The 25,006-nt window shown below is 41.0% G+C and overlaps 1 protein-coding gene across 2 annotated transcripts; it reads right to left on the bottom strand.

The window, feature by feature from the left end:
• Positions 1-36: 36 nt before the first annotated feature.
• On the bottom strand, positions 37-24,098 carry ahctf1 (AT hook containing transcription factor 1). 2 transcript variants are annotated; one of them, XM_067488836.1, is made up of 40 exons: positions 23,857-24,098; positions 21,258-21,384; positions 20,574-20,724; positions 20,301-20,403; positions 17,844-18,024; positions 17,491-17,698; positions 17,174-17,290; positions 16,988-17,072; positions 16,712-16,862; positions 16,312-16,444; positions 15,773-15,954; positions 15,502-15,563; positions 14,807-14,935; positions 14,548-14,638; positions 14,220-14,309; positions 13,694-13,834; positions 13,137-13,241; positions 12,925-13,021; positions 12,635-12,758; positions 12,426-12,482; positions 11,889-12,035; positions 11,587-11,777; positions 11,268-11,412; positions 11,048-11,179; positions 10,762-10,909; positions 10,506-10,656; positions 10,324-10,425; positions 9,883-10,036; positions 8,758-8,973; positions 7,914-8,574; positions 7,576-7,737; positions 6,834-6,939; positions 6,582-6,703; positions 6,199-6,491; positions 4,255-5,982; positions 3,709-3,982; positions 3,341-3,493; positions 3,164-3,255; positions 1,393-1,478; positions 37-1,261 (listed from the first exon to the last, which is right to left on the bottom strand). In XM_067488836.1, exons 2-40 carry the CDS (start codon positions 21,376-21,378, stop codon positions 1,063-1,065), a joined length of 7,590 nt encoding a protein of 2,529 aa, XP_067344937.1. In that variant the 5' UTR covers positions 21,379-21,384; positions 23,857-24,098; the 3' UTR covers positions 37-1,062. The 2 variants fall into 2 exon arrangements, with proteins under 2 accessions (XP_067344937.1, XP_067344927.1); XM_067488826.1 differs by having other exon boundaries at positions 3,341-3,496; positions 23,857-24,097.
• Positions 24,099-25,006: the final 908 nt, after the last annotated feature.

The following is a 25,006-nucleotide window of genomic DNA, read 5'->3' as shown; positions in this document are numbered from 1 at the left end:
CACAAATCAGACAATAACGTAACACAAGAACTAGAGAAGTATCCAAGCGTTACCATTTTATCAAAGAGCAGTCATCAAAAATAAGACATTCTACATACATTCGTCAGAAAATAGCCTATGTGTCAGATGGTGGTTGCCACAAATTGAACTCAACAAGCCTATTAACAAATCACCGTGCAAGTAAGTCTTTCCCCCCCCCTCCCTCAATTAAATCTCAGTTTACAACAACCCTGCAATGTGGAACAGCCCAAATATGTTGGCAGCTGTGTACAAGTCTGTGCCGGTTTCACAGAAAATCCCCCCAAACCAACCTCAATTTTAAGACACTGACACTGACACTGAGCAGTCTGATTCCACAATGAAACGCATTCAAGACACTTTAAACTTTTAAAATGAACATAATTCTATAGGATTTATTTATTATCTTTATTTGGAACATAGCAAAAAGACTATATACACATTTATCAGTAGAAATGTCTCACGTCCACCGGGTCGGTTGCTTTTCTTCTTAAACAGAAAAAACAGCAGGCCTCAAATTCTTAAAAGTTAACAACTACAAAAAAAAAAAAAAAATTAATAATAATAATAAAATAAAATACAAGAGAATGTAATTAAAACCTCTTCATCAGAGGCAAGTTAAGTCCAGTCTCCGGTTTTCTGTATGGAAGCCTTTAAAAATCCACACTGATTGCTTTCCCCTTGTGCCATTCTGTGCCCAGAGAATTAAGCTGATTACAAGAAGCATCACGAAATGGCCACGGGTACGATATCAAGTGAAATCGAGTTAATACAAGCAGAACAGGAAAACTCCAAAAATATAGTCCTCTCTCTTTCTCTCTCTCACACTGATAACCGCCAGTGTGTTTGTGTCGCAAAAATAGATTTTCATGCCTACATTGTTTTATTGTCTTACGGGCAAGTCAACTGCAGCAGCGTGAGGCATGTGAGGAAACAGAACCATCATGAGTTTAGGTGTATCATTTTATTTGACAGCTCCTGACTGAGTTGGTTCAGGTGGTCGTCTGAGGTTCACTGGTTAAAACCACCACCAACCAACCTCCCTTAGAGTTTCTTCCTCCGGGTGACGGGTTTGGTAAAAACGGTGTCCATAATGCGTTTGCGTCGAAGGTTCATGCTCGAGGTCGGGACCTCTCCTTCCTTAACCATCTTCTGTGATCGTGGGAGGGGATCAGCTGGACTGGGCAGTGGCGAGATCAGGTCCACTTCAGCTAAGGGAGGTGGCTCCAAAACTCTTTTGGACCTGATGGAGATAACACAAGAAAGATTTGACAATTATCTCTTGAACTACCGCAGCCTTTGAATTCTGTTAAAAAAAAATGATGAAGTCAAACACTTTGCTATTAAAACCTTTGTAAAGAAAAAAAGTCTCACTTTGCTGTTCGTTTGCCTGTTTTTTTAGTTTTCGAAACACCTGCTTTCTCAGCTTCCATATGATCACCTTCTGAAACAATTTCATCCTGGAACAAACAAAACAGACAAAAAAAAGATTTTTACGTTTAGTCATTTGGCAGATGCTTTTATCCAAAGGAAAAGTTCCAACTTGGGATTCAAAGTCTTGTCCGAGGGCAATTTGACTCGGGGATCGATCTGCCAACTGTCGCAAACTAGATTAATTACCTAGACTGTGGCAGCCGCCAGTCTAATTTGTAATCCCGCAATTTTATAGTAATCCGGAAATATCTTTACACTCCTGACGTGTTTTGTCATGTCTCCCTGTCAGACACTGAGCTTGTCTGTAAACTTCATTTATCTTCACACAGAGCAGTAATAAGATGGATCTGGGCTCACTTACACACTTACAGACAGACTGTGCGAGTGATTCTGAGTTTTGCCACTTATTCCATTTCATCTGGTGCGAATCATGCTTTTTGCTGGTTAAAGTGTAAAACAGGAAGTCAGATCAGCTCTCGCAAACAGAGGATCTAATCTCACATCAGGACCTTCAGTATTTGACACGAGCGTATCTTGTAAAATAGTATTACACTTAGTGGTAAATGTTACATACATACATAAAACCAGGTTTTGTCGCCTTAATGTTTTACTTATATTATTTATAGTGAGCATCTTTGGTACAAACATTTGATACTCAGGTTAAATAAAGTAAGTTTAGTACTGGATTCAGGTTTATTTAAAATAAATGAGGTGCAGAAAACATTAGAACCTCCTCTTCTAAAAAAGGACTCCAGTCCAACTCCACTACTCACTCTGAACTCCACTAATAATTATAGAATTATCCCCTTTCTGACAGTTTCAACGTAAAAACTGAGAAGCTATAACATTGTAAAAGTAGAATTCATGGCAGAGCTGCTGTATTGGGCTGCACTAAATCGACAGGGTTCATGCACCTTTTGAAAGTTCACGTTTAAGCACTTTCCAAGCATTTTCAAGATCACTTTTTAAACTTTTCCAGCACTTTATTTGCAGGAATTTTCCAACGTTAGTTACTGTTAATGAACGTGGAGTACGTTTACTGCATATTTCATAAATGATGTGTCTCACAATTGACCTGCAATACTAACACTGCCACACTAACACACACACACACACACACACACACACACACACACAAAGAGCGGAGTTCAGGTCATTTAGCTGTTAGCATAAACATCAGCATCTGCGGAGTCGCATGTGAAAACACACTGGCTGATCAGCTAAACAAACTTACTACTCAGTCGCACTGCTACTGCTTGTGAAAGACATACAGTTACCGTTTCAAGCACTTCATCCAAATTTCAAGCACATTTCCAGATTTCCAGCAAACCGTTCTTCATAGATCTAGCCTTTAAATTTTTGTTCTTAAAGTGAAACAAAATGATGCATCTAACTTTAAATTGTACATTTCTTTTCTTACAGGGATGCACGGCCCAGCAGCCCCCCAGAGGCCAAGAAGCCCATTCAACACACTCTGTCACACTCCAAAATCCTTCTTTGATATTCTCAACATTCATAATTGAACGCTCAACACTTTAAATTGCCCGCTGTCATTTTGGAGCAGCAGAGACGACTTTCTCTGTGTTGTTTTTTTAAATAGCTGGTATTAGAAGACAGATTTTTGACAGGCCCTTATTAGGGACTTATTAGAGTCTTTAACTGAGCTACAGCCTAATTATGTTCAGATTAAATACACAAATGAAGCTTTTACCTGAGGAGCAACGTCTTTGTTGACTCTTCTGCTACTACGAGTAGCAAAAGCTGCAGACTCTTCACTTGGGCCAAGGGACTCTGCTCTATTAGCTAACACAGACATAACAAGAGGTTAAAACTAACTTGAACACAAATATGTGTCTAGAACAGACAGGTAAAGTGATATGCAGCTCACCTCTTGTTCTCCGAGAGGGGGAGTAAATGAACGAATGCTCGCCTGGACTAGATGGATCATCTTGGGGTTCAGGCAGCAGATTGTCCTGCGCAGGAGGCAGCGGGTGAGTCTGCTCCACCGACGGCCTCGTACTCTTCTTGCTGGTTCTCACGGCTGCTGCAATTTAATCGAGATTTTACTTTAACTTATTTGTATCCGTGTGAACGTCTTAGACTTTCACACACTCCGGGGGCTGTGTCAGTTCTCTTTCACAGGGGTCTGACTTCAAGGGTCACCACTTCTCCCTGGAGTTCTCTCATCAGTATTCAGAACATCACATCACAACATCACATTTTTTTTTTTTGGCCCAGATAAGACTGCACACATACCTTCCTGCTTTCCTTCTTCATCCTGGAGCCTCTTAATGAGGGCGTCAGCAACAGGGGTTTCAGAATCCACCTCCAATGGGGAGTCTAGCAAGGGACGATCTTCCAGGGGGTGGTCCCAGAGTTTACTTCTGCTAGGTCGACGGGAGTTGCTGCGATTAGTGTTGCTGTGGAGCTCAGGCTCCAGGAGATCTTCACTCTCTTTGACGTTCTCAGTAAGTGTCTTTCCTCTCGTCTTCCTTGCGCTCTGAGGGAGGGACACAGGAACCAGCTTCACCTGGAAAGTCATCAATGGTTAGGAACGGATCGAGGATGGATCAGGGGTTTTAAACAAGTTATATGAAGGAATGACAGCGTGTGCATGGCAATCATGAATAAAAATAAAAATCATTATGATGTCAAAGATCAGGTTTTTCTGGATTGTATCTCAAACATGAATAAGATAAATATCACATAACATCAAGAGGAGCTTTTTCCTTTAAGTAACAGTTTTCAGCTTCTTAAATAAAATAAAAACAAACTAACAACATTGTCTTTTGGAATCCTTACTTGTGGATAAACATTTAGGGAAATGCGATTGGACTGTCGGGTCATCCTGCCAGGACTGCGAAGTTGCTGTTTCTTGTCCTCCCTCTCCTCCAGCAGGGCCAGCTGTGTCTCTGATGGTTCTAGCGTCATCTTCCTGGAAGTGCAAATTATAGGTGGAGCAAAGACCTCTCCCTGCTCTTCCTGATCCTCCTTTAGGATCTCTAATGGCATTGGTGCCACCTCACTGCTGCTCAGTATTCGGCGGCTGGACCTCCTGGGAGTGTATTCCTGAGCGGTCTTGCGCTTGGCTGGTGTGGGAGTTTTGGAGTTTGTTCGTCGACCGACTTTTTTATCCGTGTCCTCTTGGGCCTCAGTTCCCTCAAACTCTGTGGCTGTAGACACCTCCTCCTTATAACTTAGGGTCCTTTGACTGGACCTTTTTGAAGTGGTCTTCTGAGAAAGCTTCCGTCTGGCTGGAGAAGCCTCCTTGGACGTCGATGCAGCTGTGGTTTCATTATCCTTGCCCTCCCCCTCTTCGACCTCGTCTTTAGAAGGCTCCAGCTGAGTGCTGCGGGTGCTCCTTCGAGGTGTGCTGGCTTGGACTTTGGCTTCTTTGACCTGTTTAATTTTTCTAGGCGTGCGACTAGGTGAGGCTGGGACCAGGCTTGTGTTTGTGTCGTTTGCTTTTCCATTCTCCTGTAGCTCCTCTGCTTCCTCTGGGAGAGGAGGGATAAAAGTAACAGTCCTGGCTCTTGTGGTCATTCGTGTTGGTGTGGAAGGAGCCTTCTTCCTCTGAGTAGTGGGGGTCTCTGGTACGGGTGGTTCCTCTGACAGGCTATTTGTATCTTTTCTCGGCCTTCCCCGAGTTTTCCTTTTTGTCTCCTCTTTTATAATATCCTCTTCAGTGTCCTCTTCTATCCTTGCCGAAGCTGTGTGGTCTTGCTGCTGGTCTTCCACAGCAGGCACCGTCTCCACATCTGTATCAACAGGTCCATTCTTTTCCAGTTCTACCTGGTGCACAGGATGCTCAGCGGGTACCCGTTTGTCCTCCACCGCTCCCATCACCTCATCAGCAGCATCTTTCTTTGCTGCAGATTCTACGTCCTCTCCAAAAGCTACGAGTTGTTCCACTGCTGCTGAATGTTCATGATTTTGAGGCAGCATGACTAACTCGGAATTTGTTTCTTCTTTACCGTCCGTTGGCGTCTGGTTTGCCCCAGTGCTTTCAGTATGGAGATTTGAAGGTTGTGAACCTATCAGTGCAGTTTCCTCAGTTCCATCCATGCTGTCCATCTCTTTCCTCTGGTCCTCTTGGGAGGCTTCTCTAGACTGGTGAGGATGCAGGTCATCCATGCCCAAAAGAAGACCCCCAGGTGTGGCCACAAATTCACCACTAGCCTCCTCTATTGGAGATTGGAATGAAACACAAGACAATTGTGCATTTGTTTCTATGGGGAGTGTGTATGCATCTTTAACTCCATCTTCATCCATTTCCAGCATCAGAGAGAAGCTGCTGTGAGTTTCGGTTCTTGGTTCATCTGGAACAAGTGCTTGCTCAATACCCAGCTGAGCACCATCAACCAGTTCCTGCTGTTCCTCTACAAGTTCAAGTGGTACCAACAGAGTGGTGGAGGGTTTGAGCTCCATGTATGATGATCTTTGCTCTTCCTCCTGATCTGGGTCCAGGCCTCCTTCATCTGACCCAAGTCTCACCATCACCACCTCTCCCTCCATGTCCTCGTCTACAATCTGTAGAGGACCAAAAAAAAAATAATTAAAAAAAACTTTATTTAGTTAATCGTTTGGCCTTTAAAATGTCTGAAAATGTTGAACGTTCTCTATCAACATTTCAGAACACAACTTGACATCTGCAAAGGTCTTGCAGATGTCAAGATGCAAAACAACCCCTACAAAATTATTTTACAATATAAAACAAAGAAAGGCAGAAACAACTATGTTGGTTACCTTCATCTCTCCAGCAGGAGTGATGACGGAGAACTCTGCAGCTTCTTGTTGTTGTGAAACACTTGGCAGGAAATGTGTGTGACTCTGCTGTACAAAGACTGAACTCGGTTGGAGGGGTGGCAGCCGCCCATTACCCTGAACCTCCTCAATAATCTCCACCTCACTACCAGAGTCCTCCTCCTCCTCTTCGTCCTCCTCAGCTTGACCAGACTCGCCTTCCTCTTCTTCTTCCTCCTCCTCCTCCTCCGACATCGGACTCGAAAGTTCTTCACTATCATTTACACTCACAACAGCTAGAAAATAAAAAGAAGAGCAGAAAAGCGCAGGCATGAGAGAAAAAGGACTGTTGTGTGCCAGTGTTAAAGTTTGTGTGCAAGTCTCACAATGGGAGTCTGTGGCAGTTGGATCGGACGACGTCACAGAAACTGTAGAATTTTGGCAGGTTGACACCGGGGGAGCTTCAGTCACTGCCTGCCCCCCCTCTTCATCCTTACCTGGTGACTCACTAGCAGAAAGGTGACAAATATTTTTAACATGCCATAAACAAAACAGTCGTTAGATAAAGTGAAAAATCTGATAAGATCATTTTTATTGCTTCCAACCAAATTATGGAATTTACAGAAATGGTGACATACATGTTGACTGAAGTCTGAGTTATGGATGCAATGTGAATTCCTGAGCGACCAAGCGGAGGAGACAGATCACTGCCAAACAGATGTCGCTGGACAAACTCTGTCAAATCTGTTGGCAAACAATGCAAATGCCACATTATCACTTTTTTCCACATACATATAACCGTAAAGAAAAAAAAAAAAAAAACACATCAGTGCCAAGTTAATGCCATTAACAACAATCTATTAATTTAAGAAGCCTAATTCAAGGCAAAAACTTAACATAAAGCCTGCACACAGAGGCATTCAAACAAAAAGCAGAGAGGAAATCACATTACATAAATAATCTGCAGGCATCAGGGAGCCACTACTGATATGTGGATGATGCCTGGAACTTTGAGATGTGAGATGTGATTCATTCACTTTAAAACACTCAGGAACTTTGCTTAAGTGCTCATGTTAGGGAAAACCCTGATTATTGCTAATCAAAACCCACAACCTTAAGCATCTCACTTAACCACGATGTTAGTTATGAACCAACTGTTACTACTAATTTGATAATGCTCTATACTGATATTATCAATACTAACAGCCTTTTACAAAAGCTATGTATATCCTTAATACCATCCGTAACCATTTTTTGTTGAGCTGGTGAGCTGGTCCTTCCTGGGAATACAACTTTCAACTTCATTTCCACAGTGTTGTTTAAGCTAGTGATATCTTGCAACTTTGTGCAATATTAAAAAAGGATTGTTTAAGAACGGACCTGTTGATTGTTCCAGATCATCTGGTTTATTTAAGGGTTCATCAACTCCAGATAGTATCAGATGATCTGTGACGTCTGTGCACACAGTGGCCTTTGGCAGGATGTCTTGGTCATGGTCAGTGGTTTTTGCCGGTTGATGCTGAGATTCATCCCCCGTGTCCTCTTTACAAAGTAGTAGCAAACAAAATGTGTCAGGTAATGTTTATGACAAGTGTAAAGACCACGTGAATGTTTGTAACACCCATTTCTGAATATTTAAATATCAGAATATAACATGGTGCTGTTGTAAGGAAACCCATTTATAATAAGTCAGAGAAATGTAAAGAGCCAATTCTTACCTTGACTGAGAGTAGGCATCTCTTCTTGTTCGAGGGCAACAGCAACTTGATGATCGCTACTTAATTCAGCATCCTGTTCATCTTCCTTTTCAGACAGAACTTCTTCTCTTTGATCGTCTTTCTTAGCCTCCTGTTCAGGACAAATCTCTATCACGTCTTTAAATGTTTGCTCTTCCTTGACTTCATTCTTTTCTCCCTCTTCTGATGTTAGATTAAGCATTTGCTCAGTGGTTGACGATTGTTCTTCCTCAGGTTCTTCCCACTCATTTAGTGCTTTGATGTTCAATGTCACCACTTCTCCATCATTCTCTGCATCCGTGTGCCCCTCCTCTCCTTCCTGGTCTTCTGCCAAGGGCACATCATAGTACTCCAGAGTGGTGTCTGTTGACTGGACCGACAACTGACTCGCATCAAGGTTCAGACTAAGTTGTGCTTGTGTGGCATCCAATGATTTGGTTTCAGTAGCGGCTTCCTGTATGGAAGAGGTCTCCCTCTCAGAGCTTCTCAGGCGTGGTGAAGGAGTACCGCTTTCAGGAGGCAAAAACTTGACATGAGGCTGCTCCCCTTCCTCCCCAGCAGGCTGTGGGGACCAGGACTCATGTGTAGCCTTTGACAGCGTGGAGCCTCTTGTCAGCAAGCTAATCTCACTGTCTGCTGCTATCTAGAGAGGATAACAGTTCCAGAGAAGGTTGGGAAGCAGATTTTATTACACATGAAAAGCAAATAAAACAAAAACTTAGGGGAAAGTGGTAAAAATGTTGAAACAGAGGACTAATTGCAAAGCAACTTTTTTTGTCAGTGAGTGAGGCAGCTTCTTAGAATCCTACCTAGTGCTTAGTCTTACCCCATTTATCCATCGGATACCCTTCTCTGGTTCAGGAGAGTCTGCCTCTTTAATAAAGGTGATGCGACTCTCTTTGCTGCGGAGTGGAGGGGTGACGGAGCGCCCAGGAGAAGCGGAAGGGGTGACGACGGGTGTGGGCCGGAGGCTGCTGCGCAGAATGGACTGGGGAGTGAAGGCCGAAAACACAGGACCAGAAGCAGCCAAGGCCCGAGCTCGCTGACAAGACAAAACACATACAAAGCAATTTAATAAGTAAAAAAAGACATACACGTGAATTTATTCACATATGTAAAGATTTTACCTTTACATTTGACATGGCAGAGTGATGAATGACTGCTTATTTAAATAAAACTGATCAAAGAGTGTATAAAGAATAAGTTGTTGTAAATTTTAAATTTAAAGACTCTTCCAGGAATCGGAGGATCAAGAAAATAACCGAGGTGCTAGGAAACTTGCGTGACAGCTACATAAGAACCCAAACCAAACATCTGCACCAGGCACTGGACCTCTGCAAACAGTGGAAGGAAGGATGAATGGATCCCAATATTAGAAGGTTTTTAAGCAAAACCTCCTACCATCAGTCAAAAATTAAAAAATAAAATAAAAATGAAGCCATGGATCTTCAACAACACAAGGATGCAAAGCACAACATAGAGTCAACTCAAGAAGGGTCTGAAAAGAATAAGGTGAATGTTTTTTCATGGCCTTCACAGTCTCTAAATAGCAAACCTCTGGATGGATTTGAAAAAGGCTGTACATGGCAGGCAACCAAGCCATTTGGCAGAATTGAAAAAATTACGTCATCTAAAATTACAGCCCAGAGGGTCCCAAAGAGGTTGGAGGAGGTTATAAAGGCAAAGGGGGGACAAAGTATTAAAGAACAATAGAAGGCTGCAAACCTTGATATAGGTTTTAAGCCATGATATAGGTTTTACTATAATTTGCTTTTTATACACTCCTTGACCGACATTGTTGCTTCTGATGATGAAGGAACTTTTGTACTTGCTGAACGTGCCTTAAATATTATGCAGAGGAAAATAAATCTTTGTTATACTCCTTTTGCCATTTTAGATTAAGTGGATGCAAATTTTTGCACCATGTATTTCGTTTCATTTATCTATTCACCTTGACCACTTGTGGGGTTTGCAGCAGACTGAGTTCAGGGGCCTTGCTGATGCTCTTTGGAGAAACCCATGAGCTGGCAGGTCGGCCCGGGCTGAAGAAAGGCTGAGGACTCTGATAGGAGGGGTGTACCACCAAATCCATCATCCTGGGCACACTGAAGTGGAGAAAGGAATGCAGACATGCACAGCTTTAACATAACTCTGCCATGAATGTATCTCTTTAAGACTCTCCTTATGCTCCTTAATTGAAATATTTTACAATCACAGTTACTCAGAGTTTGTGGTTTGCAACTTATGTTAAATTTAACCTCTAAGTAGCAAAGATCCAAACGCTGTTAATCTGATGTCTGGATGTGGTAAAGAAGCGTACAAATAAAAAACACTGAAAAAACTGCCCTGCACCAGCAGAATAAAAAAAATTAAAGGGCTTCTATGACAGTACCGTGACTTTTGTTTGGAGGTCATGGTGACGGGAGTTCCCAGGAAGGGATCAGGAAGGGTCAAAGTGGATGGTTTGGGAGCCTGAATATTAGTTCCCCTAGGACTTGACCGAAATTATCAAACGTTAGATAAACAATAAATCAGAATAAGGAAAATCATGGCCTTTGAAATGTGTTTGCTTACCTCTTGGCTGGGGAGGACTGTGGGGTAGCTCCTTTGCCTAGCCACACCTCTTCTATCTTGGTAAGAACACTGTTAATAAATCCAGCCCTGGACATCACCTTCTCACTGGCAGAACGCTTTGTGATAGTCGACAGTGGCTGTGGCCGAGAAACTGCAGCACAAATATTTCAGGTATTTCCATTAAGAGTATTAAAACCTGTCTTGTGAAAATGTGTTATAGATGAAAAGAATCAATTCGAGACGAGGACATCCTCACCTTCTCTATGGATGGTATTTGGGTGCTGGTATGGTTTGGCTCTCTCAATTGCGAGTTTCCTCTGGACTCTGGGCAAAACCTTGCCAAACTGATCCAATATAGAGTTTCTAGTGTTGGATCGTTCTTTAACCTTTGGGTCTCGCTCATTCTAGGAACAAAAAAAAAAAGCAAGGAGGTTTGGTTTTAAACCACATAAAAAACAAGCATGTTCGTTTTGCGGACACTCTGAATATATGAGCAATGTTTTCATAATTAGTACAATACTTGCATGCATGCATATACATACCACCAGGTTCATTTTGAGGCTCTGGTTGAGCTGCAGAGCAGGTATATAATTGGCCTGCTGAAGGTAATGAACCATCAGTAGTTCTCTGTTCTGGAGACCTCCTGTACCCTGGAGAAACTTTTCCAAACATTCCTGCAACACAAGTCCAAGAACCAGAGTTTTTAGACATTTAATTGATCTACTCGGACATACACCTACAACTTAGCCCTTTCTTCCCTACCTGTTCACTTAGACCCAGGGGCAGTTTGAGCAGCTCCTTGGTAAGGCCCAGCTCCTGACAACTCTCAAACAGGAAGCCCAGTAGCTCATCCATGTTGAGGTGATTAGAGTGCTGCCGAATTAAAGACCATGACTCTATGAGACACCTGGAAAAACAAAAGCCCACTGGCTGGTTATGAAATGAAAAATAACAAATGTGAGGGGCTGCGATGGACTGCTCTTATCCATGTATCCCGATACAAAAAAAAGCCACTCTCACATTTGCCAAACTTAATTCTTGGTGCCAGACAGACAAACGTATCCTGCCACCTTGTTCTTACCTGTTGTGTAGTAATACAGACACACAGAGTTTGGCCTGGGATGTGGATGAAATCGGGGGCTTTGTTACGTGGAAATAACGCAGTGCCACTGAGTGTTGGCCCTGACACATGAGTGCTTGCAAGACACGCTCATGTTGCCACTCAAACTGACACTGAGAGGCAGCTGGATGCAGGAGCAGCTCAAATGAACTCTGAACAAGACAAAGAAGAGATAACATTTCTAATGAAGGCATATCGTTAATGTTTTCACTGTTATTACTGAGGTAATAAAACGTTAGTCACGCGTGTTAATTGCCGCTCACCTGGTGGTCATGATGATCCAGCAGCCACAGGCCTTGTACTAGTTTGACTAGTCCAATAGGGATGGCAAAGGCTGTAGGGAAAGACTCCACTGATGCTCCCTCTTTGTTGGGAAATGAGTACATGACATCCAACAACAGGTAAATCACCTGAGACAATAAGTCAAGGGTCACACAAACATTAAACTTAAGGTTATAATTTTCTAATTACATTCACAACAATGAAAATGGAATAGTGTTCTACAATAGTTGGCCCAATACATTATATACATTTTAAAATGATTGAATTATTAAAATATTTATTACAACCACACATAGCTGATATGTTGATTCAGAACCCCTGAAAATTGCTATCGTTTAGCAGATGCTTTAAGCAAAAGCAACTTAACAAGTAAGTAGCAGACACTAGGGACAACTTTGGGTTTCAGTGTCTTGCCCAGGGACCAGGAAGACAAAGCGTGGAACCCCTGATCTTGTGGTTTGTGAACAACCCCTCTACCAACCGAGCTAAACATTTGAGAATTATAATTTGAAGGATACAATTGCATGTTTGGTAGCTTCTTCAATGTTTTCTAGTAGATAAATGTCCAGCAAGGCCTGCAAATCAAAGAGGTGATGATTAAAAGTTAAGAGAGTTCTTAATAAAAATGTCTTTATAATTGAGATACATTTTGACAAAAATCCAATCACACTAAAATCTTTAAAATCTTTAATCTTTAAACATTTTTATATAGGTATTTTATACTAACATGCAGTGTAGGCGGTGGGTATTGTCCTGTCCCTCCCTCATCCCTCTTCCACAGGTCCGTTAAGCGCTCACCACACTGGCCAACCAAACCGTCAATCATCAGGCAGTCTGCACACCACTTGCCTCTGAGAAGAAAATAGATTGCAAACATTACCGTCTACTTGCTACGCTGTTACACAGACTAAACCTTAAAAAAAAAAAAAAAAGCACAATATTGAAGAAGTTAGAAGACATTTTTTATAGAATCCTTTCATGATCAATTCTTACTGCTTTTGGGCAAAGACTACTTACTTAGCCAGCCTGGTGAGCTCCTCTCTGCGTATTGTATAATAGTTGCTGATAACCGAGTGAGTGTAGAATGGCCTGGAGATCTGGAGAGCATCTTCATCTGGTGGAGAAACATCAACCGTAAACAATTCAGAAAATGCTCTTCCACTTTCATGTTCCAATAAAATAATATTTTTAGGTCATCTCACATTTTTACTGTAATATAAATTTTATACCTGAGCCCTCAGGCAGTAAGCCGGTGCGACAGAACCAAAGGACCACTTGAGCATACTTGGAAATCAGACTGGACACCATGTTCTTGTTCATCAGACCCACCAGGCCTGGTTAACAAAAATATATGTACAAACAGAACTTTTCAAGAACTACAGATGTCCGCTGGATGTGGCTTAGCAAAGAACAATGCATCAATTTGAAGACCACTAAGTTGACCATGTGAAGACCAAATATGGTAAAAATGTCTTGTTACAGTACAAATGAAATTTTAAATAAAATATACACACTTACACACATGTACTGTAACATTAAAATTCTCCAGACTTTATGTGTGTGAGCCAGTGTATAAAGCATACTGCTCTCTCCTGAACTACATCCTCAGGCCCACCTTCATACTTCATTCTTGAGTTGGGTAGATTTAGAGTGAGTGAATGGTTGACTGCTGTGGCAGTCGACTGACTGATCATCTCCCAGACCCTCCCCTGTTGTGCTACACATGTGAAACACTACTCTGGTCCAGAGTTCATATGTGACGACTGCATCTGTGTGAACACTGCACCTTTTTGTGTGAGCTCCTGAGCTTCGCTGAGCAGACAGTGGAAGATGGTGCTGAGGTTACTGAGCAGCCTCTGGCTGTGCTGTAGAAGCTGCAGCGTCTGAGGGTCTGTGAAGTTGGATGAGCTGTCAAACAGTGGTGCACCTAGGGAAAAGAAAAAAAAACTTTCAAACAGCACTATGATGAGAATAATGAGGATGCATAATACAACAGCTAGAAGGTCAACGTTTGTACATATAGCCCATACAAAAATAACTGATATAATCTAATTACAAGTTTCATCATGAAGGTGCCAAATATACGGTCTGCACAGATTTCCAGCTCTAGACAACCGATATTATTGTATTTATAAACACATACTTTAATAACAAATTAAAATGTAATCATCATTTAATAGGAAACATTTTTAGTCTTTTAAGATTGTGAAATAAAGAAATATCCAGCAAATCTCACTGCACTCTGGTCTCCCGCTAAACAACAATAAATATATTTCACAATGGCCTTAAATATGAAACAAATTAAGACATACAGATGCCGTCAAGTTCCTCCTTGGTCTGGACTACTTTTTCCCAGGCCCAATCGAGGATGTAGCGCAGGTTTAGTGCAGAGCCTGGTTGTTCTGTTGGAGAAGGACAAATTTGAAACAATTTGACTGCAAGGCTGGTAACTGTTTTCTGTAGTAGAGGGGCTTAATACAGATTTACAAATTCTGTGTTAATGTGTGTGTAAGATGAAGCCAAAGAAAGTAAGACTGAATCCATGTTTCCCCCCCACGTTCTGAGTGGTATTGCAATGTATGCAGTCATTCTAGGGTGAGCAGTTTAACAATGTAAACGATCACAACTATGGCACCTCACCTTCTGCTGTCCACTGTTTGATACAGCCAGTGATCAGTCCCAAAGAACTGGTCTCCACTGCTGTGGACAGGATGGCATCAAGCTGCTCCTCCTGAAAGCCAGAAGTTATATGTACAAATTAATATCAAAACATTGAAAAAAATGAAACCCTATTAAATATTAATTTCAAAGGAAAAAAAGAAATTAGGAGTTACTCCTAAAACAATAAACAACAACAACAACAGGCTCAGAAATGGCGGGAAAGTGTGCGCTTGTGCACCTGAGAGAGGCTGGAAGCCTGGGTGTCAGCCAGACGAGATGAGAGCAGGCCAGACATGAGGCAACGAGAGTAGCTACTGGAGATGACGTCACTGGAACAAGGAACTGCTTTCTTCAAAAAGCTGAGAGTCTGGTTTAATGACAATTCAGACATGTATAAGAAGTCTGTCTTTCATTCAAATCATCTTCAGATATTTTTAATTCCATCTAACAAAAACAAAGATATACACTGTATATCCTAACAATAAATATCATAGAGAACAGAAGGACAAATAAGAAAAGGTAACAATACAGAAGCAACCATACCCAATTAGTACTTTGCATTATTAAAGACCCTCCAGGATTTCACAGACCTTGTTTTTTTTTTTTTTTTATAAAAATGAGTAATTTCACAACATTCTTTCTTTAAAACAAACAAACACAATAAAAACAAAAACAGCAATGCATGTTGCAATGTCTTTATGTTTTAAACTACAAGGTCACACAAAGTTAATGTAGGATCAGTTGTAATAATTATGAAATACACTGATGTTGATGAACAGATGTTTTTCCTGGAATCTGCTGGAGCCACTCTCCCAATTTGAAGGTCCCGGCCCCCAGTGTATCTCCCCACTTCTTTTAACCATTTTTTGTAATTAATGTCTTCAACTTCATAATTACAGATGAATGACTGAACAATTAAGAAAACAAACTTGCCTCTTTTTGGTACCCAGAGCAGGTTAGGTGCACAATTCCAGAGTTGAGTAAGCAAGTAGCATCTGTAACACACACACACACACACACACACACACACACACACACACGGTGGGGGGTTGGGGGATGACAGTCTTTCAGTTCAACCTCTTTTGTAACATTAGATTTCAACAACAAAGCTGGGCTGATCTGCATAAGCAAATTTCTATGCAAAATGAACAGGCAACAGAAATACAGAGGCTGATTTAAATTGTATTACAGTGTTCACACCTACCAAAGTTATATGTGGTAGGATTGAAGTACTGTTCTGGCGGGGGGCAGGTAAAGGGCAGACCCCTGCTCAGGCTGCGGTCATGCACCACCACATCATGGAGCACATGGGGAGACACCATCTGCACGACTGGGTCCAATGACCAAACTGCCAGGTAGGGACAATTTTGTAGAGACTCCCCCATTCTGACAACACGCAAGTGTAAGTTATAAGTGTCAAAAGAAATAGAAATATAGATAGAAATATTGCCTGACCTAAAGAAGCTCATCTGTGGCATTGCATGTTATTATTAAACCAATTAATATCAAATAACCAACTAAAACTAACTTAAAGGTTTAATAGAACTCCTGTTTTGATTTCGAATGCATCTAGATTAATCTGAATATCTATTTTAATGTAAAAATACAACTTTTGTTTTGGTTTCGGTTTCACTTATATGCGTCAACACTATCCACAATAGCCGACATTTTATACAAGTATATCTGTTGCATTAATAAACCAAACAGTCTGCTAAACACTTCCAAAATCAATCTCAGCTGTACCTCAAAGAGTCTGGCATTTGTGCGTGGTACCAACGGTTGATGTCAAAAACCCCAATGTAGGTAGATGGGGTTCCCTGACCATAGGCCTTGACTTGCCAGCTGAAGATAGAAACACTGGTGTCTGGAGAGGCAACTGAAAATGAGAAGTAATATGGGTAAAATTATTTCAAAAATAAAGCCAGGTAAGAAATAGGAGGTCCAGTAGAGACAGTGCAGAAAATGAGTTACAATTCTACACAAATAATTTTGATGTGGGAACAATACAAATGTGTTAGTACACTTTTATTATAACACCGGAGCTCTCAAAGCACAAAACATTCACATTTGATACGAAACGCCAAAAGAGGTTCCACACAGTCCGGGTTTTTACAGGTACTAGTCTCAGAAAAAGCATGCAAACCTTCATTCATGCTGTCATCCCGGTCAGGATGGGGCCGGAATTTCTCGATGGTCTGACAACTCAGCAGTCGAGTGCTGGTGGTCTGGGCCCTGAGAGGGAGAGCTGAGCCACGTAACTCCTGACTGTAACGTTCCTCACAGTATTCCAGACCCTGTGTGAGAGAAAAACAACCCGCGTAGGTACATACATACAAAAAGGTAAATAAAATACAGCACCTCCATCATTACGGACCAATTCCTCAAAAGGGAAAAGAGAATAAATATTGCCACCACATACCTCATAGAGAATCTTCCCAGAAGATAAACACTTTCTTTCACTGAAGGCCAGCTGAAGCAGGTGGAGGCAGACACCATCTCCCTCACTATGTGGGAGTGTGAGGAGGAAAAAATAAGAGCTTGGGACAGAAACAACAACCACAAACAAAAACCCTCCTTTTGTCTGGACAGAGTAGATCAGACTTACAGATCCTGGGTAGACTGGACAGCCCAGAGGTAGCAGCAGTTCCTAGGGTCATTCTCTGGCTCCTGGAAGGTGAAGGCATGAACAGGCACTCCGCCACCCTCTAACTGGGAGTGGTATCTACACATGAACATTCAAACAAGAATTTGTACACATACAGTAATTTGAAGAATGTTAAAAAGATAAATAATAGTTGTGCAACATTGCATTATATTATAGCTGCTTATGACCTCAAATGAAGCACAGTAATTACTAGTTACACAAAAAATGCGTTATTAAAGTTTACTTTCAGAAAATGTCCCATAAATACAAAAACTCACTCCTTCTTCAAAGCCTTCATGTTCCACAGCTGCAAGTGGCCATCAGAAAATCCCACTGCCAGCTGGTTAGTCCTGGCGATATACTCAAGAGCTGTGGCTCCAACTCCACTGGGCGCATTCAGCTGTAGACAAAGATGTCTGCCCTCTCTGGTGCTGACTTCTCTAAGCCTCGGAATCTCTGCGGGAGATTTGGTCACCACCTGCAGATCTGGGAGAAGATAGTGAGTATCAAAGGAGATAAAGGTTAGACTGTGCTCCTCATTCAACTAAGTTAAAAGAAGAAGAGAAAATAAACCTTCGAGCAGACAAACATGTTTAAACACAAACCCAATCTTCCTTCCTTCCTTCCTCACCTGAGGCCTCTTGCTCGCTCTGGCTGCAGGACAGATCATCGAGGCAGAGGTCCACAAGCAAAACGTGACCGAGGTCTGTTACTACGGCAGCAATGCCAAAGAACCAGCGCAGACTCTGGTGAAGGTGCTGTGTCGAAGTGCTTGCTCCACCATAACTCACTAATGGCTCAATGGCTGTAATCTAGATGAGAGAAATGATTAAAATGAAATGGGGGCAGACAGTGTTCAGGTTTGTACAGCTTAGTTGGGATCTAAATCTGTCTTTTGATTATAGAATCCTAAATCCAAACTTTAAAATTTTAAAAACACTTATTCTGCCAAAAAAAAACGACTTTTTTAATTATTTTTTAAAAAAAGTTATAGATCTCTATTCTAACACCTGCTGAAAAAGATCTGCTTATATGAGATAACTAAAAAGGATTGTAGCACTAAAAACCGTGACAGAACAATACAGCACACTGACTGCTAGCTGACAATTTAAAAAAAAGGAGACGTTGAAGGATGTGAATTGATTTTCAAAGCATAAAACATACTTTGTTATCTCTTCCTAAATGATCATCAAATTGATTTATTTTGTCTCGCTGAACCTTAGCCTTTCACACCCAAACTGGAAAGCTCAAAAACCACTTCTGTGTACCCTCTTCCAGTCCCTTATTCTGAGTTTTTGACAGAATTTTCAGGTTTTCTATATAATTTAGTGGTAAGTTATTTTAGTGGCTGACTTTTACATTCACGTAGATGCTGACAGTAACTGCCTCAAAAGTGCATTTAATTCATTCTTAGATTCGATTTGGTTTTTCCTAAAATGTAAATAAACCCACTTACTGTTTGTCACACCCTAGACCTTGTCCTTACATAAAGAATTGAAATTGATAATTTAACAACATTTCCACTTTCCTCTACTCTTTTGTCTGCTCATCATTTGAATTTACAATAATGGACTATACAGCAGAAGACTTTAGCTTTTTTTAGAAGACTCCCGTTAATCCTGGAAAAATAGTTTAATAAGTTATTTTAAAAAAGCCCTCTGTAACGCCAGAACAGCATATTATTCATCACTAATAGAGGACAATAAGAACAACCCCTAGTTTATTTTTAGCACTGTAGCAACGCTGACTAGGAGCCATAGTTTTGTTGAGCCTAGTATTCCCTTAACTCTGAAGAGCAATGACTTCATGATTTTCTTTATGAATAAAATTGTATACATTAGGGAACAAAATTCACCAGATCCTCCCCACAAATATTACAGATAGATCTTCATGTGCAATCACTCACTACTGTTTTAGTTTGAACTTTAATTGACACGTTCATTTCAGATTTGATCATTCTATCTTCAGAAACTGGTTATGTACCAAAGGCGTATACTTAAAAAAAAAAAAACCTTGTCTTGATCCAGTTGATTTAGCAAAAATATAGACCAATATCCAACCTCCTGTTCATTTCTAAAATCCTTGAAAAAGTAGTTGCAAAGCAATTATGTGACCACCTGTACAGTAATAACCATCCTGAGGATTTCCAGTCGGGATTCAGAGTACATCACGGTACAGAAACGGCACTTGGGAAAGTCACCAACTTCAGATAACTGACTACTAGTACTACTACACCTTAGGGCTGCCCATAGTGCTTCCCATAAAATCTAGAATAGAATTTAAAACCCTCCTTACATTCAAAATTCTTAATGGTTAGGCTCCATCATATTTAAAAGACCTCTTAGTACCACATCGTCCGACCACTTTGATCGCAGAATACAGGCCAACTTGTGGTTCCTAGAGTTTCCAAATGTAAAATGGGAGGCAGAGCCTTTAGCCATCTGCTGTGGAACCAGCTCCCAGTTCAGATTCGGGGGGCAGACACCCTCTCTACTTTTAAGACTAGGCTTAATTCCTTCCTCTTTGATAAAGCTTATAGTTAAAGCTGCTCAGTCAACCTGAACTAGCTCTTAGTTATGAAGCTATATGGTTTAGACTGTGCAATGAGCTTCTCTCCTCTCTCTATACACCACTGCATGACATTAACTTTGTGTCTCTCTCTCTCGTAGTTGTCTTCCTCTCTCTGTCCCTTTCTGCAGGTGTCCCTGGCCTTGGAGCTATATGTTCTCGGGTGTGCAGCTACTGGTCCTACCAACCTGCCCGATGTTTTTTTGTTGCTCTTTTCTTTTCTCTCTCCATTTTCCACTCACCCCAACCATTCAAGGCAGATGGCCGCCCACCCTGACCCTTGTTCTGCTGGAGGTTTCTCCCGTTAAAGGGAATTTTTACCTCTCTACTGTTGCTCAAGGGGGGATTTATTGGGTTTCATCTACACACTTGTATAGTCTTGATTTTATTATGTAAAGTGGCTTGAGATTAATTGGAGCTATATGAATAAAGTTGAATTTATCTTTCAAATTTTTATGTGCTTTAAATGTAAATATGCAAACGCTGTTTGTGATGTACAGTAAATGTTCAGTCAACTCACCCTGCCTGGTATGACCACAGCTTTGACCACCCTTGAAAGTCCCAAGTCATAAAGACACAGCACACTGCCTTCGGCTTCCTCCAAGCCAACCAGCAATCCAGACCTGGTCAAATTAAAATTAATAATTTAATATTTTCACATATGTATTTAACAGAACATATAAAGATAATTCTCACTGATTGCATGCTTGAATAGTATTTCTTACTTTGCCAGCAATCCGTATCATAGAGTGTTAAACAGATAAAGTTACTAAAGATGAAACAAGGTTCTGACCGTTTGAGCCAGCTGAAGTCCCTGGCAGTGAGGACAGTGGGTGGGTGCTCGCCTCCACCACTGAAGCAGTATGCAGACAGCCTTTCTCCTGTCACAGCATGGACAACCTCCAGATGGGGGCCACAGCCCAGCCAGGCAAGGCCACTGCGGCCTTCAGACAGACAAGGAAATTAAAAGGGTAGGAGTTTTTGATTTAGAGTTAAAGTTATCAGTTATTTTTGCACATAGCTAAATTACTTTTAAACCTTTGCAATTAAGGCACTGTGACCCACCCAAATTAAAGTTGTGACAGTAATCTAGGATCCTTTATTTTATTTCATATTGGTTGTGCTGAAGCACAAAAAAGAGAGAATACTTCAGGATCCCATTGTTTTTTTAATATTACTGGTAAAGTATTACATTATATTCCTTGTTGTTGCTTGTTGCCCTCCTCTTCAGGACTTAAATTAAGTTCTTCTAATTTTCTTGTCAACATCAATGTGTTATTTTTACAATGCTTAAACAACCTAAGATGCAATCACTGGAAATGCTTTAAAAGTAAAATAAAGTCTCCTAAATGGATAATTTGAATGTGTTAGTTTTGCAAATGAACACAGTAGTTGCAAGTGTCACCCAACACAGCCAAGGGTGGATGGAAGCAAACAGCCATTTATAGAAACCATTTATTGGGAAATATAGACTTACCAACAGTGAACTTTCCACGAAGAACTGAGTCTAGAGTGATCTCATCCTCCCCGAGTGCATCTATAGTTACTGCTGGGAAAGGCAGCAGGCTGCTGGTGACTTGGGCAGTCAGGTCATGCATTGTTCACTGTATAAACAACACAGGACATACAATACGTTGGTCAAAGCAGTAAGATCATTGCGGTTTTCCCACAATACAGTGATTTTCTATCTTCTCTCTTTTTTTGCTTAAGTGATGTGGCTTGAAATACTCCACCCTGCCCTATTTGGTTCATTTTTTTAAACATCACTAATTTAAACTAAAATGAAAGCCCTTGAAACACACTTACTGAACCATTCCTACTCCATAAATCCACTTCAGCCTTTTTTTTTTTTTTTTTTTTTTTTACTTGCCCTGATATTAGAGTACAAAAGACCACAGCTGTACCTCCAGTTGTCAGGAAATGCGACGTCAGCAAACTTGCTGACAACTGGAGAAGCAACACAAAGCATACTACTATACCTCTGTGAGCAGATGTGGAATATAAAACTGAGTTATGATAAGCTGTTTAAGCACTCAAGTAATCTAAAGCAAGGAACCCCTCAAAGTTGCCATTTTTATTTGCTCTACAGACTAACAATATTAAGACATTTTTAATTTAGTGGCTCAGGATGAAGGAGATGAGGATGGCGTGTTCGTAGGCAGAGAGAGAAGAGGAAAGTTGAGAGTGTAGGTCTGAGAACAGGAATTTGATTGCCAGGCAGGAGATCTTGAGGAAGAACAAAGAGGAGATTTATGGATCTAGTGAGAGAGCACATGGAGGTTGTTGTTGCAAGAGATGGGAGTCAGATGAGTCGCTGCGGTGACCCCTGAAAGGGAACAGCCGAGAGGATAAGAAGGACAACACCACTTTACTACTTTAGCATATACATACAGTGAAAGCAGATAGTTACACATTCAGTTAAGACCAAGTTCTCTGTTTGAGCCATTAGAAAAACCAGCTATTCTCCAATCATATAATTTCAGCTGGTCACATCGGTTCATACATTTAAGTTTACACAGTTTGTGCCTTCAACGTCCCAAGAATTTGTAACAACCAGATGTTTAGGTTAAGCTTATAAAGTGTTATCTGAAACATGAGGCTTGCATATATATTATGACTTTAACACCCATTTGTGTCATTATGCTTTATCATTTCTCTTGTTATGGATTACTTACAAAGGTCAGTCAATGTTCATGCTGTCCCCTAGCTTTAAAGAACACATAGTAGCATGATCCTATGTGTACACAGCAGTCCAAAGCCTGAATCTAATACTGAATGGAAACTTTGCCATGACTCTCAGTCTGCAAAAGTGGACACAATACTGCCCTCTGCGACCACAACGGAAAACAGAGTGGATTCAAGTGAACTCCCGCGCAACACGCCTGTCACTACGCTGCCACATGCCATGACACAAAACATGAAGACATCACGGTTACAAATAAAACCTGCCCGATGTCTCCATATAAACGCGTTGCCACACTATTACTAATTAGTGCAAAAAAGCGAACCCTTTACAACAGCACATATGCTAATTTAAATAACAAATCTGGCATCACTTCATACACGTAGCGCTCACGTGTGTCAATATTTGAAGGGTTTTTTTGCGACAACCTGTTAGATTTGCAACTGTCAAAACGTGTTACAAGTCCTAAAAACTACCAATGATAATTGGTAATCCCATGATTCTGACCTTAAATATATTTAACAAACGCCAGTTAAGAAGAGTTTAGCCTCATTAGCTGTGCAGTTGTTAGCGTAGAGCTAACTACTAGCTTGGCAAAATGTAAACAACTGTCCGTTTTCTTGTTACTATGGGATGTTGTGGTGTGAACTACATGCCACAGTGAAGACGGCTCAAGATATGCTATTATACGCATATAATTTGTGGCCGATGATTTTCTTGCGTACTTTCCCTCAGATAAATTAGCAGGTTACCCAGTTAGCTTGCAAGGTCATGCAGGATTGTAGTTTAGCTAGCTAACCTAGTTTCACGCATACGTGAGTAAGCCAGCTGTTATTAAACGTTTTCTGCGGATAAATCGTCAGATTTGTGGCCCAAACTGCAAGACACGATACCTACCGCATCTATATACAAATTTGTATTAGTTATTGAATAATTCCTGGTTATGAGAGAAGTCAGCGTGGTTAGCTAAACTATCGTTACCCTGAAACATGTTGCTAACATACTTTCGCTAACGTGATCGCTGGCGTTATTTTTTAAAGCAACACTAACGTTAACGTTATGTAGGAAGCGTTAAGTTAGTTTTGCCGTGGTCAACTGCTGACAACCACGGCAATTCGATCGTTTACCTCGCCTTCGGAGGCCAGTCTTCTCTCTACTTGAGTCTGGAAATGCGTGCTAACTAGGTAATTTTAAGCTAACGTTAGTAACCTAGCTTTGCTTTGATGCAACAGCGACGTTGCACACGCACTGGTACAACGTTCTTAATGTATTTTTTGGGGGGATTTAACCAGCATGAGTGACTTTAGCGAAGTGCCTAACTGTTTAGTTCTCGCCCAACTGAGCTGGAAAACGTGATGCAATGAGCCGCTAACAGTCAGCTAGCTAACGTTACCTGTGCGAGGATGGTGACGGCTTTAGCAGCGCCACAAATGTTTTGTGTTCCTTGACAAATCCACTTATTCCTTATTTCCTCTGTCATAATCCGCTGCTTTTCAAACTACAACTCATGCGCTGAGCCCACTAAGGCGTTCAAATGACAGACGGGCACGAAATACTCCCTCCGACTTCAGGCTTCGACAACGCAAAGCGCCATTTCCACAGTCGGAAAGTGCTCCATGCATTTCTTCTTCACCGTTCGCATTTCTGGCAGTGCACACGCAGGGCGCTCGTGCTGCTGCCCCCTGTGTTTGGGCATCAATTCTGCTCAACTACAAGGACACGCTTCAATTCCTGTTGGCATTGAATTCCTGAAGTTTGGGAAGTTTAGCATGTATATGAATAGTATGATATCCGTGCTACTTTTTCACTTTCAAATGTTTTTTTTATTATATAACAGTCCATAGAATAACACTATAATTTCAACAATAAATTGAATTGAATACGACAAAGTATTATGGCTTATGTCAAATACATATGAAAGGAGGTAGTGTTTCTCCAAGCCTAGCAAGTGTAAAACTCCTTCAGAAGACATCATCCAGAGGAGGTTTTCAGTTCAAATATCATCCATTCTTGAGGCATTTCTCAATATAGACTATGTTTAGTTTGTATTTGTTGTAATCTTAACTGTTACACCTTTTTGGCAAAGAAAAACTACTTGTAAGTTGCTAATGGTTATAGTAGTAAAAGATTCTACATGTAGGCCCCTATCCAATTGTGGGTATGCGAGTACATACTGTAGACTTTTATAATGTATAATACATCAATATATACAACCCAGATCTTTAAGAAGGCTGGGGAACGTAAAAGAAAATCACAGGTAAAGCAAACAGATCATATAAGCCTCATGTTGTGGGAGAGCACTTGTGTATCATTTGTGTACATAGATGTGAGCCTTCAATGCATTTACCAAGCCTGAAAATTAAAGTGTCATTCTTTAGCCATCTAAATGTGATTTAAGAAGCCGTTTCATTTTTAACTGCTCCCTACATAAGCCAGTAAAGCTACATTAAGCTGTTCTAGCAAATGACTCTTTTCAAATATAGAAAATCCTTGCCCACTCTATTTTCAGCTCCCTGGCCTACTTCCTGTATGGGTGGAGTTTC

The sequence above is a fragment of the Channa argus genome, chromosome 2, assembly GCF_033026475.1.
Source record: "Channa argus isolate prfri chromosome 2, Channa argus male v1.0, whole genome shotgun sequence".
NCBI lineage: Eukaryota > Metazoa > Chordata > Actinopteri > Anabantiformes > Channidae > Channa > Channa argus.
Note: the sequence above shows the minus strand (reverse complement) of the source record. Positions and strands in the feature narration are given on the sequence as shown.

Excerpts from the sequence above, each read along its gene's own strand:
- ahctf1 (XM_067488826.1), bottom strand. The coding sequence starts at position 21,378 with ATGCATGACCTGACTGCCCAAGTCACCAGCAGCCTGCTGCCTTTCCCA. Across the intron at positions 18,025-20,300 it reads CTGTGGTCATACCAGGCAGG|ATTACAGCCATTGAGCCATT; the intron begins GTGAGTTGACTG and ends TCTCTCATCTAG. Across the intron at positions 13,242-13,693 it reads TCAGGAGCTCACACAAAAAG|GCCTGGTGGGTCTGATGAAC; the intron begins GTGCAGTGTTCA and ends TTTGTTAACCAG.